The 16,565-nt window shown below is 43.3% G+C and overlaps 1 protein-coding gene across 2 annotated transcripts in view; it reads right to left on the bottom strand.

Moving 5' to 3' along the window:
• Nucleotides 1-7,733: 7,733 nt before the first annotated feature.
• LOC119904994 (ephrin type-B receptor 2-like) overlaps nucleotides 7,734-16,565 on the bottom strand; it is a 60,789-nt gene continuing 51,957 nt past the window's right edge. For both annotated transcript variants that reach the window (XM_038721649.1, XM_038721650.1), the window contains 4 exons: nucleotides 15,677-15,826; nucleotides 14,589-14,782; nucleotides 14,330-14,485; nucleotides 7,734-13,904 (listed from right to left, as the gene is read on the bottom strand). In XM_038721649.1, coding sequence (XP_038577577.1) covers nucleotides 13,796-13,904; nucleotides 14,330-14,485; nucleotides 14,589-14,782; nucleotides 15,677-15,826 — 609 coding nt within the window. In that variant the 3' untranslated portion in view covers nucleotides 7,734-13,795. The remainder of the gene's footprint in view (nucleotides 13,905-14,329; nucleotides 14,486-14,588; nucleotides 14,783-15,676; nucleotides 15,827-16,565) is intronic.

The following is a 16,565-nucleotide window of genomic DNA, read 5'->3' as shown; positions in this document are numbered from 1 at the left end:
GTTCTACATCTTATCATTGAGACTAAACGTTGAACTGCTGCCAGTGTTCTGACGATCTATGCTGCCTTGCCGAAAAATGCTACCATAGCGCAAATCGATAGACTCGACTCTACTCGGCCCTGCTCCGTTTTCCATTGCAGACAGAACCCAGAGATGGTATGTAGCTTGTCGTCATAGTGACGCCACACACCAGCGATCCACACAGCTTTCTTTTTTTTAAGTTAAAACGTTTCAACATTCCTCAGAATGTAAAGACAGATAAGCAGTATGAAAAGCTTCCAGCTGTGTTTTCCTCTGCCGTTGTTGCTGCAGCGGTCTGTGTTACGGCGGGAGCAGAGGGCTCTGTGAGCGGGCGGCTGGACGGCCTCACACGCTCCTCCCGCGGGTTGGCGCAGGCTTCCCCCGCAGCCACTTGTGGAGCTCCTCAACTCCAAAAATATTCAAGCACATTTTTGTTCCGCCATCACTTCTCATAAAACTGTCAATATTCGAAATCTACACAGCTGATTTCTCCCCTCAGAACTTCTCAGAAGTGGATTTAGTGATGAAATTACATACGAAAACTGTAAAATATCAAACTTTCTGTTGCTGGCCTGGTGCACGCAATGATGATGTGAATGGTGAATAGTGACGATTCTCTCTGACCAATCAGCAGTCTGTAGTGTTTTCACGTTACATTTTAGTTTCCCTCAGCTCGCTTGGAACCTCGACGGAGGTGAGGTGATATGAAAAAAAAGTACCTGGAAGCAGGTACAGGTACAACATTTCTACAATGGAAACCCAAACAAAGGCGAGTCGAGCCAAAGGGCCTCCGCTCAGACTAGCTTGGTTTGAGGGCGTGCCTGACCCCGCTAGCCGCTTGGCAAGCTTTATGACGCGTTTTCATTGTGACGTCACAAGTAAAGGAAGTAAAGGGCTGGGCTACAAACGAGCTGTTTTCAGTTCAGAGCAGAGTTTTCTGTGGGAGATGGGAACTCCCTTTGGGCTGGACTTTGGGCTTTTCCACTTTGCAAACCTGTTACATGCACAAAAAAGAGAGATAACACAATAAAGGAGAGGGGAAAAGCCAAAAAGCACAATACCACCTCTTTAAAGCATTATCACACTGGAGCTTCAAGTCCTGCGACAGTAATAATAACTTCATGTGAACTTACCTGTGGAGAGAGGCAGACTGTCCGTACATGACTCCTGAATTTCATTCATATCGTTGTACAAAATATTTGGTGAATGCCTCAACTTCTCTTAAATCAAATCTCCTACTTGCCATAAAATAACAAAACTGTTTGCAAGAGACCGTTTGTCTTCAGTCTCACTCTGACACCAGTCTGATGAGGGTTTTCTCTGAGGACTCACCGAGTTTTGTTTGTCAGAGTGGAGTATCAGCACAACAACAGAACATCTTTGTACTCACCAAAGTTAAACAGCACAACATTCATGGTCTCAGAGTATTGTCACATTTATAATTCACCTTGGTGAAAAAACGCTGCTGAGCTGCAAACAGCAGACACAGTTAGAGACGAGTTGGTGAACACGGTGGAGCATTTAGCAGCTAAAGAGACAGATATATCCCTCAGGAGCTGGTGGAGATCTAAGGGGCCCCTCTGGGGTCAGCTGAGAAATAAAAGAGCTGTGTATAAGTGTGTGCTCTCGGTTTATAAACTGTGTTCTCGGAGTCCTCATTGTTTTGTATGGATGTGTGGATGTGTCTCCACAGAAATGTTTCATCTTTGTTCTCTGAAAAAAAAAATCTTCAGAAATCATTTATAAACCCTTTGCAGATGTGTACAGTTTTACACAGGGCTCTGTTTGTGGAGGGTTCCACAGAGACCAAAAACAGAGCACAAAGGAGACCTTTAATGACCCACCTTTATCAGGTGATTTGACACACAAATCAGAAATCCCCAGCAGCAGGTAAACTGTTAATTAATGCACAGACACATGCCCTCTGCCAAGTGAAAAACATTTGCAAGGATCTACTTTGTTGCCATGAGCAGGTGCTACAGTGGTTTTAAATGCTGATGGGGCCACACGGTCTCTAAAAGGTTTTAAAAACAGAATGAACGGTAACTTGAGGTGTGTGTTGATGTTTCCATGAAGCCCAGTGTCCCCCAGCAGCAGCGTGACTCACTCTGCATACCAGTCACTCTCCATGTTCCTCCAGCACCGCTCCTCACACCTGACAGCATCTAATCCCTCTCTTTTTCTCTCGGTCCCTCCCTCCCTCTTCCTCTCTCTCTCTCTCTCTCTCTCACCCCAACCGGTGGAGGCAGATGGCCGCCCACCCTGAGCCATGGTTCTGCTCGAGGTTTCTGCCTCTTAAAAGGAAGTTTTTCCTTGCCTCTGTCTCCTAGTGCTGCTCTTGGTGGGAACTGTTGGGCTTCTGTAAATAACATCACAGAGTACGGTCTAGACCTGCTCTTTATGAAAAGCGCTGTGAGATAACTGTTGTTGTGATTTGGCGCTATATAAATAAAATTTAATTGAATTGAATTGAATTCTTTATAGCTGGGTGTTTCTGTAGGGGCCAGAGGATCCGTCCCCCTCAGGTTAACAAATACGAGGAGCTGCTTCTCTTCCACTTGTCCAGTCGTTGGTCAGAAGAAATTAGAGCCTGTCTGCTGTTTGAATCTCATCTCACCAGATTTAAATACAATCTGCAGACAACTTCAACCACCACCATCCACCAGAAAAGAACTTCAGAGTCACACCGACGTCAGAAACACCTTGCTACAATCAGCAGCTCTGTACAGTGGAGTCAGTATACAAGGGGGAAGTAAACAAGCTAGTAACAAAGGAAGGGAAGACCATTAAGAGAGAACTAATGTTAATAATGTTATGTGTTCTTCTTCACATCAAAATGTCTCACACACAGTCCAGGTTCAATTTACGTGTAGGCCTACATGAGAATTCAGATAATGTCCCAGCCGATCCCCGCATCGCGCCAATTCAGCTGTTAATAATGGTGACAGCACGAGTGCAAACAGCCACTGATGTCAAATTATTAGGCTGTAATATCAACCAGAGCATCCTCTGCATTCAGCACTGATCTGCTGTGTTTCATGTTGTCTATAATAGTGCCTATTATGTATCTGCACATGTCACAGTAAGTCCTGTGATGACAGCAACGTTTACTGGGTCTTTTCTTGCAGGGACTGATGATGAAACTTCACTCTCATTAAGATCATGGCTGGAATGATCTCCTATTTACAGGCAAAAGGCACACCGCCAAAATAAAGCTACTGGGTGTAAATGCTCCGTATTTCTATAGCGCCTTTCTAGCCTTTTCAACTACTCTTACACTACATCCACACACTGGGCCTAATTAACATTCACACACTGGCGGAACAGCCACCAGAGGCACTTCGGGGTTCAGTATCTTGCCCAAGGACACTTTGACATGCAGCCTGGAAGAGCCAGGGATTGAACCGCCAACCTTCCAATTAACTGGAAACCCACGCTACCTCCTGAGCCACAGTCTGTGTAGTCCATTACAGCTAACTTTGGTTTAGGTGTAATTTTGGTATGAATAACCGTAAATAAGCTCTACTAAAAGAAACTAAAACAACAGACCTCACTAATTTCTAAACCCTGGTTACGGTCCTCTATGTGAATTATATTAAAGTAATTAGTTGGCACATAGTAAAAGTATCTTAGTCAAACAATATGAGCATCTTCCAATTACTTACTTATTCTTCTTAGGAGTAGTGGTAAGAGACGAATATGTCGGCAAGAGAGGCAGCCAGAGGAAGTGCATCTTTGTGTTAGTGAGGAAGTTCTTGATTTCTGCATTTGACCTGGAGAAAACAGAGCAGCGCACCTGGTTGTTCACTGTGGGGTCCATGTGAGGAAATAAAACTGGATGGTAGGAAGATATTTGAAATTGTCCAAAACCAGAACCGTGTCTTATTTTGTGTATCTAATGTTGTATGTAATGTATTCATGTTAATGTCCAGGGGGTGTGTTGTCATTATGGGAGCTGTAAGTTGTTTGAATTGTCACAATTTATATTCATATATGGATCTCAGGAAGATGGGGAACGCCGTCATCCCACCCAGTGAGGCTTGCACACATACCGGAATATACAGTGGGTACGGAAAGTTTTCAGACCCCTTTAAATTTTTCACTCTTTGTTTCATTGCAGCCATTTTCCAAAAATCAAAAAAGTTCATTTTATTTCTCAGTAATGTACACTCAGCACCCCATCTTCACAGAAAAAAACAGAAATGTAGAAATTTTTGCAAATTTATTAAAAAAGAAAAACTGAAATATCACATGGTCATAAGTATTCAGACCCTTTGCCGTGACACTCATATTTAACTCAGGTGCTGTCTATTTCTTCTGATCATCCTTGAGATGGTTCTACACCTTCATTTGAGTCCAGCTGTGTTTGATTATACTGATTGGACTTGATTAGGAAAGCCACACACCTGTCTATATAAGACCTTACAGCTCACAGTGCATGTCAGAGCAAATGAGAATCATGAGGTCAAAGGAACTGCCTGAAGAGCCCAGAGACAGAATTGTGGCAAGGCACAGATCTGGCCAAGGTTACAAAAAAATTTCTGCTGCACTTAAGGTTCCTAAGAGCACAGTGGCCTCCATAATCCTCAAATGGAAGACGTTTGGACGACCAGAACCCTTCCTAGAGCCGGCCGTCCGGCCAAACTGAGCTATCGGGGGAGAAGAGCCTTGGTGAGAGAGGTAAAGAAGAACCCAAAGGTCACTGTGGCTGAGCTCCAGAGATGCAGTCGGGAGATGGGAGAAAGTTGTAGTAAGTCAACCATCACTGCAGCAATCCACCAGTCGGGGCTTTATGGCAGAGTGGCCCGACGGAAGCCTCTCCTCAGTGCAAGACACATGAAAGCCCGCATGGAGTTTGCTAAAAAACACCTGAAGGACTCCAAGATGGTGATAAATAAGATCCTCTGGTCTGATGAGACCAAGATAGAACTTTTTGGCCTTAATTCTAAGCGGTATGTGTGGAGAAAACCAGGCACTGCTCATCACCTGTCCAATACAGTCTCAACAGTGAAGCATGGTGGTGGCAGCATCATGCTGTGGGGGTGTTTTCAGCTGCAGGGACAGGACGACTGGTTGCAATCGAGGATGAATGCAGCCAAGTACAGGGATATCCTGGACGAAAACCTTTTCCAGAGTGCTCTGGACCTCAGACTGGGCCGAAGGTTTACCTTCCAACAAGACAATGACCCTAAGCACACCGCTAAAATAACGAAGGAGTGGCTTCACAACAACTCCGTGGCTGTTCTTGAATGGCCCAGCCAGAGCCCTGACTTAAACCCAATTGAGCATCTCTGGAGAGACCTGAAAATGGCTGTCCACCAACGTTTACCATCCAACCTGACAGAACTGGAGAGGATCTGCAAGGAGGAATGGCAGAGGATACCCAAATCCAGATGTGAAAAACTTGTTGCATCTTTCCCAAAACGACTCATGGCTGTATTAGATCAAAAGGGTGCTTCTACTAAATACTGAGCAAAGGGTCTGAATACTTATGACCATGTGATATTTCAGCAAAAATTTCTACATTTCTGTTTTTTTCTGTCAAGAAGGGGTGCTGAGTGTACATTACTGAGAAATAAAATGAACTTTCTTGATTTTTGGAAAATGGCTGCAATGAAACAAAGAGTGAAAAATTTAAAGGGGTCTGAATACTTTCCGTACCCACTGTATATCTGTCTCACGGTCACATCAAAACACCAATAGTCCTGGTCTTTAGAAGCAAAACGAGCTATCATGCTGTTATCAAAGCCGAACAAGCGACGGTTTGCTTGAGTCCTATTCTTTTTAATGGGTTAGGGTGAGAGGTAATGAAGAGCTCACTAGGGCATCACCTTTTATTTATTGTTTTTTTAATCTTTCTAGGAGTCGACTAAAGATGAATAATGTGTTTGTCTTAAGTCTGAGTAAAAGTTATTCTGAGTAAATCTTTGTTGTTTTACTTCTTCTTCTCTCCTCTGTTATGAAATTAGTTTTGAGGCTGAGCTCTTAATTGCTGTCAGTTTCACTCAAGACCTCACAGATGTCACTGCTACTGATCAAATGCATTTAGGTGACCCTGTTTTCTGTATGTTCATATAATCTATCATAACTCTTGAGTATAGCAATCAAATAAAACTGTCCTGGTTATTCTGAAAAAATGCAAAACATGCAAGTTACTATTAATGCGTTACTAGTAACTGTAATAACATTACTTTCCCCAGTAACTAGTAGTGTAACTAATTTTCTAACACGGTAATATTATTACTAGTTACTAAGGCAAGTAACGCTGCGTTACTCGTTACTGAACGCACCATCCTTGACGTAAATCCACGACTGTGCGGCAGCTCAGCGGCACAAGTAGCTGCTGCCATTATTGTGTCACAGTCTAAGATGCAAAGAACATTGTCGTCTATTGTAAACTCTGAGCGACCAGCAAGAAGTTTTCAACCGCAAACATTTCTACATCTGATTTATTGGAGCATCTGCTGAAGCAGCACAGCGACGTGAAACTTCCAGAAAGAAACTCCGGCAGCTGCTGCCACTGACACTGGACTCGTCGGCAGAGAGTGGCGTTAACGTAACGTTTTATAACTACTGAAGACTGCTCTTATAAACAGGCTGCATGTGCAGAAAAACAGCTGTTTAAAAGTCGGGATTTACTTGCTTTATTCTTTTATTTCAGCCGGTGGCGTTAAGAAACGTTAGGCCTGGGCTATATGCTTTGTAACAACCACACTCCTTGCTGCGGTGGAATATGGTATTAGTTCAAAAGTCGGGAGAGACTGCCGTGTTTGGGGGTGAAGGGGGTGGTAGTGAAAGCAGTGTTTCCCATACTTAGCCTATGATTTGGATAATTATAGTTTTTTTTTTAAAATCATTTTTTATTGAGGAGCATATATTCGTGCAGCAACTCCTCGCTCGCTCCCTCTTTCTCTCTCTCCTGAACACCGCTGCAAAAACCTGCCCAAAGCTAGAATAACCCCCCACCCACTGTCATTCTGCGGGAAACACTGGAAAGTAATATAGTAAGGTAACGAGTTACTTTTATCACCCAGTAATAAGTAAAGTAATAATATTACTGTTTTAGAAAAGTAAGTATTGGCTCAGGTTTTTAGTACAGGGCCAGGAATGTTATCAGGCCCAGCTGATTTACTCATATCCACTCTCAGCAGGACTCTCCTCACATCTGCTGTGGATATGGACAGTGGCGGGACCTCTGGAGGTGGAGACTTTACAGCTGACTCATTGTTGAGATCCAAGTGAGCATAAAAAGGTGTTAAAGTTAATCTCATAATGTGGATAAAATGGTAATGTGGTAATGTGAATATACAGACATAATAAACAATGTATGTAATAAACCACCAAATAAACCACATATAGTCTGTATCCTGTGAGTCTAAATGCATTTGACAGTTTGAAGATTAAAAACTGTATATTTCTTCAGTCCTTCCTGAAGCTTAACAGATCCTCTACTTCCCTCTTGTGCCCACAGCTTGCACCACAGTGTGAGTGACGTTTTATCTACCAGTGTTTCTGAACTGCACGGCTGTAAAGAAGATCAGCAATGTAGAATGGAATCTGCCATCTTGTATTGTTGGGTATTACAGCAGGCATTCGGGAGCGATCATTATGGTAGATGTTTTGGAGCATTTGTCTGGTGATAATCTGCTCATAATCCGGCCAGAAGTCAGTGATGTTAGAGAATGAAATGCTGCGTTCACTGCACGTCACCATTGATTGTTTGGTTTTTTATTGAAGACAGTTGCTACAAAACTCAGTTTGTTGTGTTTTCTTTCTTTACTTTTCATTTTCGTGTTTTTTACAAAATAAACCAGTAACAGTATTACAAATAATTCAAATCGATACATCATTCACAGGTTTACCATCAAATATACATTTATACAGAAAGAGCTAAAATAGAAAAACAAAAGTCCAAGTGAGGTCACAGTGGTAAGGGCTGAGAAGAGGGGCGATCCCCGTGTCCCGTGTGCTTTGGACCAAAAAGGGTCCAGGAAATATCTTTATAACTTGTGTGTACACAGAGCAGAAATGTTTCAGGGCCACCCGGGTCAGGCAGAGAGGGCGATTGTGCGGTAAAGAACAGGCGAAGCTGAAACATCAGATTCTGGCAGTTCATGTTCACTTATCATTTCCAGAGGATTTGATTATTGGCCAAAACATTTTGAAAGTTTACAGCTGCTACATACTGTACATGCTGCTGTGGAAGCCATCAATTTGATTTCCCTTCAACTTCAAATTCATTTTTTCAAATTGTACTTGTAACATCTTTAAGTAATAGGTCAACATTTTGTGTTCCCTTTCTTTCAGAGCGTGAGATGAGGAAATGGATATCACTCAATCAAAAACATCCATCAACACCTCTAAAGCTCACTATGTACCGCGCTGAGTCTCACTTTTATTACGCAGTGACTCTGTGCAGCTTCCAGCAGTCATGTTGTTCTTATTGTTCAGTTCTACAGCCCTGATTCTGGAGTCACTGGGCCAAAACCAGTTTGATATTAACCATATGTCAAGTGTGTTATGCTTTCTTTGGCATGCCTGTACATTTGTCTTGTTACTTATTAGCCAACAAATGTGGCAGCACTAAATATAATCTGTCATATTTATCAGCTGGGCTTTCTGTTGTACCGCCGTACCTGTGCAGAGATCAAAACCAAACCCAGGGGCTGATCGACGGAGGAGGAACCCTACACAGAAGATCAGGACACATGGTCCAACTGTTGTTCATCAAGAACAGTTTCAGCAGGCTACAAACAGCAGATGCAACATGAGTGACCTTTAGAGGATCTGCTGTGCTTTCTGAACTCTGACAGCCGGCAGAACCAGGCTAGCTGCGTCCAATCTTTATGCTATGCTAGGCTAACCACTGACATGACATGGAGGTCGAACTCTCAGAGAAAAAGAGAAGTAGTACCTTTTCCCACTATGTCCCTTTATAGCCAGAATGTGCAGGAAAATTGAGTTTTGTGTCTGGACCAGAACCCGAACATTTCAGCTCCATGGGAGGACTGAGAAGCTGCACAGTGCAGCGAGAACATGGAGAACAGGCACACATACTGAAACAATCACAAAACAACTGAATGTTCTCTTTAAACTGTACACAGAGAGGTCTTTTCTGTTCTCTGAGGCAGCAGAGAGTCTGCTGGTCATTATAAAATAACCCCAGGTGGAAGGAAGACACCACGGGCAGCAGTGAATGTGTCTCACAGGATCATTCAGATTCAGAGTTTTCAGTCGCCACAGAATATAATAATATTCATTCACAGAATTATCCAGTGGTTTGCATGTGAAAAACTTCCGTCACAAATATTTACTGTGCTTTCTTGATTGTTCCAAAATGACATTTTCATTTTGGAATGAAATGAAAATGATTTCTGGGATGTTGGTGCAGTCCACTTTAACAAGATTCAGACTTTGACTCTCCAGGAAACCTCAGCCTCCCTTACACAATCAAAAGGTTTAGACTGAAGATTGTCTTTAATGCTTTGTCTGATTTATCTATCATTTATTCAGACGGAAGAGCACAAACTTTATAATCCTGGCTGCTAAACTATCAAGATTATGTGCTCACATTTGTAGAGAACTACGTTTCCCAACAGAGACCCATCAAGTCAGTTTGAACACGGTCTGAATGTGCATCTCATATGTACGGTACAGTACAGTGTCTTTGTGCATCTGTAAAACATAAAGGACCATCGTTACAGTAATGTCACACGCAGCATGACAACATGATGCAGACTGGGAACAACAATCAACATTTTTAAATATCAAAGGAAAAAGGAGGATGTGAAAACAAGAATTATCTGGAAGAGATGTGGAAGCACCTTTTTATTTTACACTGAAGTCATTTAATGACCAAACTAGTCATGTGACTGCAGGGAGTTGGACACAGAGCACAGGGCACAGCCACAGTGTGCAGTGTGTACAGATAAGCCACTAAACACAGACAATATGTTCACACATAAACATGCACCGGCAAATACTGTACAAGTAAAGAAGTTCGGTGCGTTTCTTTCGACCTCACTGTGCGCCTGAACGACCAAAGGAGGGAGGTGGAAGTGCAGGTCGGTAATCCAGCCTTTAGGTGTGACAAACACATGAAATGTACAAGCTGCTTTTCAACAGACAGTGTGGGTTCTGTAGTGGTACCTCGAAAATTGTAACTTAGTGAGCAGATGAAGAATAAGTGGCCCATAAAAGGAAGGAACAGAGGTTTTCCCTCCTGATTTCAAAACATCAGCTGAGAGGAAGTCTCTGCCTCATTGTGACCATGCACAGAGCAGTTCAATGGATTTGGAGGTCTGAGGACTCAGGACAGGACACTAACAGTGAGTGGTTAAACCTGTGCTTTGTGCTGGTACAGTAGAAGGAAGAGGTTTAACATGCCAAATGTCCCAATGCCAAAAAAAAAAAATCACATGTCCCAATGTGAGAATTCACCTGTCTGTGACGTCTGTGTATAAATCGTTGTCATAACTGCATAACGTCTATAAAAAGCACACTTTTATCAAAATTTACATTTTTGAAAAGCAACAAAATAGAGTTCTGAGAGTGTACTGTTTCTGTGAAATCCAAAAATCCTGTTGCCTTTAGAACCCCCACCCAGAGTGGGTTCTGAAACTGCCTGTTGGTACGACGCAGCTGGATCATCTTCCACCACAAAGAGATTCTGCACACGGAGAGATGATTCAGGACCTATTTCATGCTGAACGTCCTACAGAACACCTGGGAGGGTAAACGCTCAGCATCAGTGGACTCGAACACAGCCTGCGTTTACAGAACTATGGCTGTCTGCCAGAAGCAGAGGTGGAAGTAGCATGGCACTGTCACGGTGCCACAAACCCTAACCAACACCGTACCACAGTCTATCCTTAAATCAATCAATCAGACCTCAACCTCAGCACTCCACAGTCACGTGGATTTGGTTTTGGAAGCTACTGACCAATGAGGACGTCCCGCTGATCGAGGCATCAGGTCAGAAAACAAAGACAAATGATGTATTTGTTGTTCAGTTTGTCGGACTTGTTCTCGTGAACGTTGAGGCTGTTCCTTACTCTACTGCAGGTTCTGACACGAACCTCTGCCCTTTCATTCTGTAAAGGGGAAAATGTACAACAGCTTCTTCACACATAAGCTCTAGTTTAGCAACCCTCCGGCCCACCAGGCCCCTGGGCCTGTGCCTGGACAGCCTGTTCAGTAATCCATGAATATGCATAGAGCAAAAGTTACCATGGACAGGGGCTAAATTTGTTTTTTACATGGAAACCAGACAGTGACTAAAAAAGTGTCAAGATAATAAATATATATAAAATATAAAGTTACACTACCGGCTTTCCCTTGGCGTAACCCTAAAGCTGATGATACACGGGTCAACTTTTTGAGCAATGTTGTTGGGCAATCTTGCTAGTGGCAAGTCCGATTATGTTTTGAACGGATAGCGGCGGTGCGGGGCGGGTAGCGGAGTGGTGGGGGAAGGGGATTACGGTAGTAATCTTTACTCATTACCATTGATGACAACATTGCACTGCACGATCTAAATGAATGTGCTAGAAGCCAGCACACTGTGGTTCCTACAGGACAACAGGCCGCCCTGACAACAACTGTCCAAACCTTAGAGGTCAGGGCAGCTGTTTGAGATGATGAAGTGCTTTAAACTAGCCAAAGACTAAACAGGCGACATCATCTGGTGTAAAACTGGAGGACAGCTGGATGTCTCTCTGTGTGCCACTTCTTCACTGACGGGTCCACCATAAACTACATCTCAATTTTTGTTGTTGTGTGTCACAACACAGCTAAATGCTGAAGACTATGCTTTGTTGCTGAGTGTAGTAACTGTGCAGTTATCTGTCCCCCAGGTTTGTCTTTTCTTCACTGAGGTGAGATCCGGATCTGAATGTGAAACATGTCTGTAAGTGAGAACTTTGGAGCTTAGAATCATGTCGTGTAGAAACTAATTCAGATACTGAGTCACTCAAACAAAGGTTGGTGATCAGAGATCAGTGTTAATATTCTGTATTAAACACCACTGAGCTGTTTGTTGGGGTGTATGCCAAAGTTAAGCAAAGTGGATATGTAAAAGAAGACATACCTTTACCTCCAAAACACATGTGCAGCACTGAGAAAGCCCTGATTGTTTCCTAACAATAAACCCTGACCCAGACTTACTACAGTAACTCTACACAGTAAACGGGAAAGTGACATCACAGTGACAGGCAGAACCATGGTCCATTTCAGGTGACTCAAGTGTAGTTCAAGGTTAAAAAGGTTATTTTCTTGGTAAGAAGAAGAAAAATAGGAATATCTACCAACTGGCTTTTAAAAATATCAGCAGCAATTTTATGGCCAGCTCACTCAGGATTCACTCAGGAGGCCATGTTTAAAGTCTGTGGGTTGACAGGAGCTGTGTGGTTCTTCCACGTGTCTCAGACGTCCATTCACCAGTCACAACATCTGCGGCTTCTGGCAGCACAGGCATCCAAATGTGTGGTGACCTTTCAAAGAGTCCTTTTAAAGGTCAAATCTCTTCACTTCATTCCAGTCTGTGAACCAATAACCACAACGAACCCAACACAACCACCATCAAATGTCACAGGAGTCCAACTGAGTGCACACAACTTCAGCTTGTGTTTAGTAGAGTGCAAAGATTGTTAGCTTCTACTGACCTCAGAAACCAAATCCTGTGCTTTCAGAGAGCGAGCTCTTACTGCTGCCGCTTCACAACAGCCCTGCCACCACCCACGCAGACAGCACACAGCTGCACCCAGATGTGCACATGGCTATTTGTTTTTATGTAGATTGGGGTTAATGTGTAACTTTTTCTTAGAAAACTCACTTCAATTGAGGGATGAATAAAATATTTTGAATTAGATCAAACTACAATAAGGACTACACAGTCTGCTTCAGACAGCAGGATAAGGTAGCAGTTGTGTCCAACACTTGAAATGTTCACAGACAATCTGAGTGATTGTGATTGGTAGGTTTGTGGAGGTGTGAAAGTAGACCAATAAACTGTGGCTATCGTTTGTTTGCTTTAATCATTAAGATTTCAGCTGTGGTTGATTTGGCAGCACCTGACAGCAGCTACTCCATCAACAGCCAAACGAACTGCCCCGAAGAAGCGCTTCCTTTTAAAAACTCATGGCACTGGCTTTGCGACAGGTAGAGCTGGGCCACTGCTCTATGTGGGTCATTTGTAGGCACACCATTTGAAGCCTGTGTGGATTCTACTAAAATATGGAAATACAGAATGTAAATACATGGAGTGTGTAGTGCTCTAAAACCACCTTCCATTACGAAAACATGGTTTAATAGGATGAAAATGTTCCTGAAATGAAAACTTTAAGTAGTAACTACATCAGCCAGCACTGTGCCCTGTTTCCTCCCAGTCAAATTCAAGAAGGCCAACATGCAGCAGAGCGAGCAGGTAAAGCCCATCAGTGAGCACCTAAAGGTGGCGCTACAGTGCTTTTCATTTCCAACAGTGAGTCTTGAACAAAAAAGTGCAAGGCTAATTTTGAAAACTGATTTTTTCCTGAAGACTGCAACTTGGTGTAGTGGAAGAGCCAAGTGTGGTTTAATAACAAAACTAAATAGACGTGGACTGAGAAGACTGGGTTCATGACTGTTACCTGGACATACAGCAGCTACAACCACCAAACATCTGTGCTGTGCTGCAGACTGAGGGAGGGAGGGAGGGAGGGAGGGAGGCTGAGGTTGCACTGAAGTCACAGTCTGTGTGCAGTAAACAGAGCCTGTGTGCTCATGGTCGGTCAGATCACACCTCCACCGAAGTGATCTGGTTCATCTGGGCCCTCATGGACTGGACGCTGTTGAGGATCTTCTTCTGGTGGCCGGCCAACGTCACCCCCACCTTGAGGATGTCCCTGAAGAGAAACCAAGTGCCACATCAGTACACCACAAGACTAACACTTGAAATCTTCAACACTACCTGTTTTCTGGATCTGAAATTGAGTGTAAATGAACATCTCTGTGTTTTATGACATGACGTTAGCTACAAAGCAGCAGTGAGGGGGCCAGGAGTTCTTCTTCCCTTAGTTTTGCCTCTCAGGCTACTAACAGGCTGCTCTAACCCTGTGATGGCTGCAGTTGTTGTAGTCCTCTACGGCTCCATATTACACCAATGTCATTCTCTACTTTGCAGATAAATAGTTATTTATTTTTAATACAAACTAGGTTACTAACTAAATCCCAGTGAACTAACTAACATGATGCTCAGCGTCATCACCACCTCTCTTTCTGTGCGATCTGCTCCTTTACAGCGTGGATTTAACAAAAGTATCTAACATACTCCATGGTCATCTGAGACACCAAATCAAAGCTGGTGAAGCCTTCGTTGGCAAAGTTCTCCTTGTACTGTCCCATCTTAATGGCGTCCAGCCACTCGTCCACTGTGCTGAAGGAGGAGAAGTCTGGAGTGCTGCGGTCGAGCAGAGGTAAGTGAACACTGGAGGACAGAAAGCAGACAAAAGAACAGCCTGTGAGACGGTCAACCTGTGAGGGGTGTAGCTCATTCGCAGGGTGATGGATGGAGGTCCTTCCTGCCATACCTTGATGACAGTGGTGTCATGGCCTTGAGGCTGTTGGGGTTGCGGATCAGTTTGTCCAGGTTGCTAACAATCTGGCTGAATTTGGGACGGTTGTTGCGGTCTTTCTGCCAGCAGTCCAGCATCAGCTGATGCAGTGCACTAGGACAGTCCATAGGGGGCGGCAACCTGTAGTCCTGCTCTATGGCATTGATAACCTGCAAGAATTTACATGACAACCGATGTGTCTCACAACATAAGTAGAACTGGATTCAGTACAGAACTAGAGAAAAGACATGCATGCCTGCTGGCATTTCAGATTAACCACATTCTGGCTTGTGGTGACTTTAATATTAGACAAAACTGACGCTGGGAACTAAGCTTGTTTGGGTTTCTATTCTGTAGTGAAGCAGACGTAGGGGAAGGTCTAGGACTGGAGACGGGGGGACACTGGAGCTATTCGGAGCTGTGTATTTGTTTTACTTTTGGCAGAAAATATTTGGTGTCAAATACTGATGCTTTGAGAAAGCCTGACAAACCGTTGGTATTTGACACACAGTGTACCCTTCAGCGTCTGTATGAGACACCCTGGGCTTTCAAGTAACTACAATGTAAACCATCTGCCGTCACGTAATGTACTTATTTTAACCCAAAACCATGATCTATTCCTAACACTAAAGGCGTTTTATACGCATGCTGAAGGTTACCTCGTGCGTCAAATAGAGATGCTTTGTCAGGCTTTCTCAAAGCGTTGGTATGGGAACATGAGAACGTTCCCTTGCAACTAGCAAACATTCTTAACATCTGTTAGCAAGCTAGTTAGTCACCAATGCATACAAGTTACAGCCATGCTCAAACACATGGGATCTCCACTATATATGACTGGTAATTAGATGACGTGTGATGTAGACAGAGGTGGAGCTGTTAAACACTATACTTTTTGATATTTGACAGAGCTAGCAGTTTCCCTGGCTTCCAGCCCTAGTTCTAAGCTAGGCTAAAGATGCTATAATCACATATGATTCTACACGTCAGCATCATCATTTGCTGACTGAATCATTAAAAACATAGGCTTATCACCTGTTTATGGCAGCGGACAGGGCTTTACTCACATCTTGATTGCTCATGTCCCAGTAGGGCCTCTCTCCATAAGACATCACCTCCCACATGACTATGCCATAGCTCCAGCAGTCACTGGAGGAGGTGAACTTCCTGTACTGAATGGCCTCTGGAGCCGTCCACCGGATGGGAATCTTCCCACCCTGGAGCAAACAAGAGTCAAAGTCATCAGCAGCACGGTGGACACAAAGACAGGTATCATTCCATCACTGGGGCTTTTTAAAAGAAAACTACTGACCTGCTGGCCCTCCTTCCATTTTCTAAACTAATCCAATCCTTTTCATGCTCCTATGTAAAGATGAAATGCTTTCACTGACACAGACCAGTCACCTTTCAGCCAATCACTATGAATGAACGTCATCCATACTAACAGGGCTAATCTCGTCCCTCCCTCAGCTGAGGAATTCTCTTGGTTTTTTAGTAAAAGTGTCTCCCAGTAACTCTCTCAGTAAGAGGAAACTCTTTGTTAGGAACTGTTAGTGCCTTTTAGGAGCCCCTAAAGTTTGGGGTATTTTCATATTAAAAGCCTCCGCCCCCCCCCCATCAAATCAAACTGCGTGGTAGCTCATTTCTCTTGCATCCTACAATATTTGGCCCCTGCAGTCTAGTTTAGTTTATTTTTATTTGTCAGGGACAGTGTACAAAATACATTAATCTTACAAAAAGATGTTTTGTACCAGAGTTAGCAAATGCTAATTTCCATCTGCAGTCCCCAGGCAGGTGCAAACAATATTGAAACATTACATATAATATTAATCCAACAATAATCATTTAAAACCAATCAGATGTTTAAATAAAAAAGCTAATCAAAAGACCATCATAGCCTAAAACATATACAACATATTCAAAAACAATTACTTCAATATTACATTTGTAGACTTT

Source organism: Micropterus salmoides, unplaced genomic scaffold (assembly GCF_014851395.1).
Source record: "Micropterus salmoides isolate LMB-PRFRI ecotype aquatic unplaced genomic scaffold, ASM1485139v1 Ms_hic_scaffold_16, whole genome shotgun sequence".
NCBI classification, from domain to species: domain Eukaryota; kingdom Metazoa; phylum Chordata; class Actinopteri; order Centrarchiformes; family Centrarchidae; genus Micropterus; species Micropterus salmoides.
The sequence above is the reverse complement of the archived record's forward strand: the minus strand, read 5'-3'. Positions and strand labels throughout refer to the sequence as shown.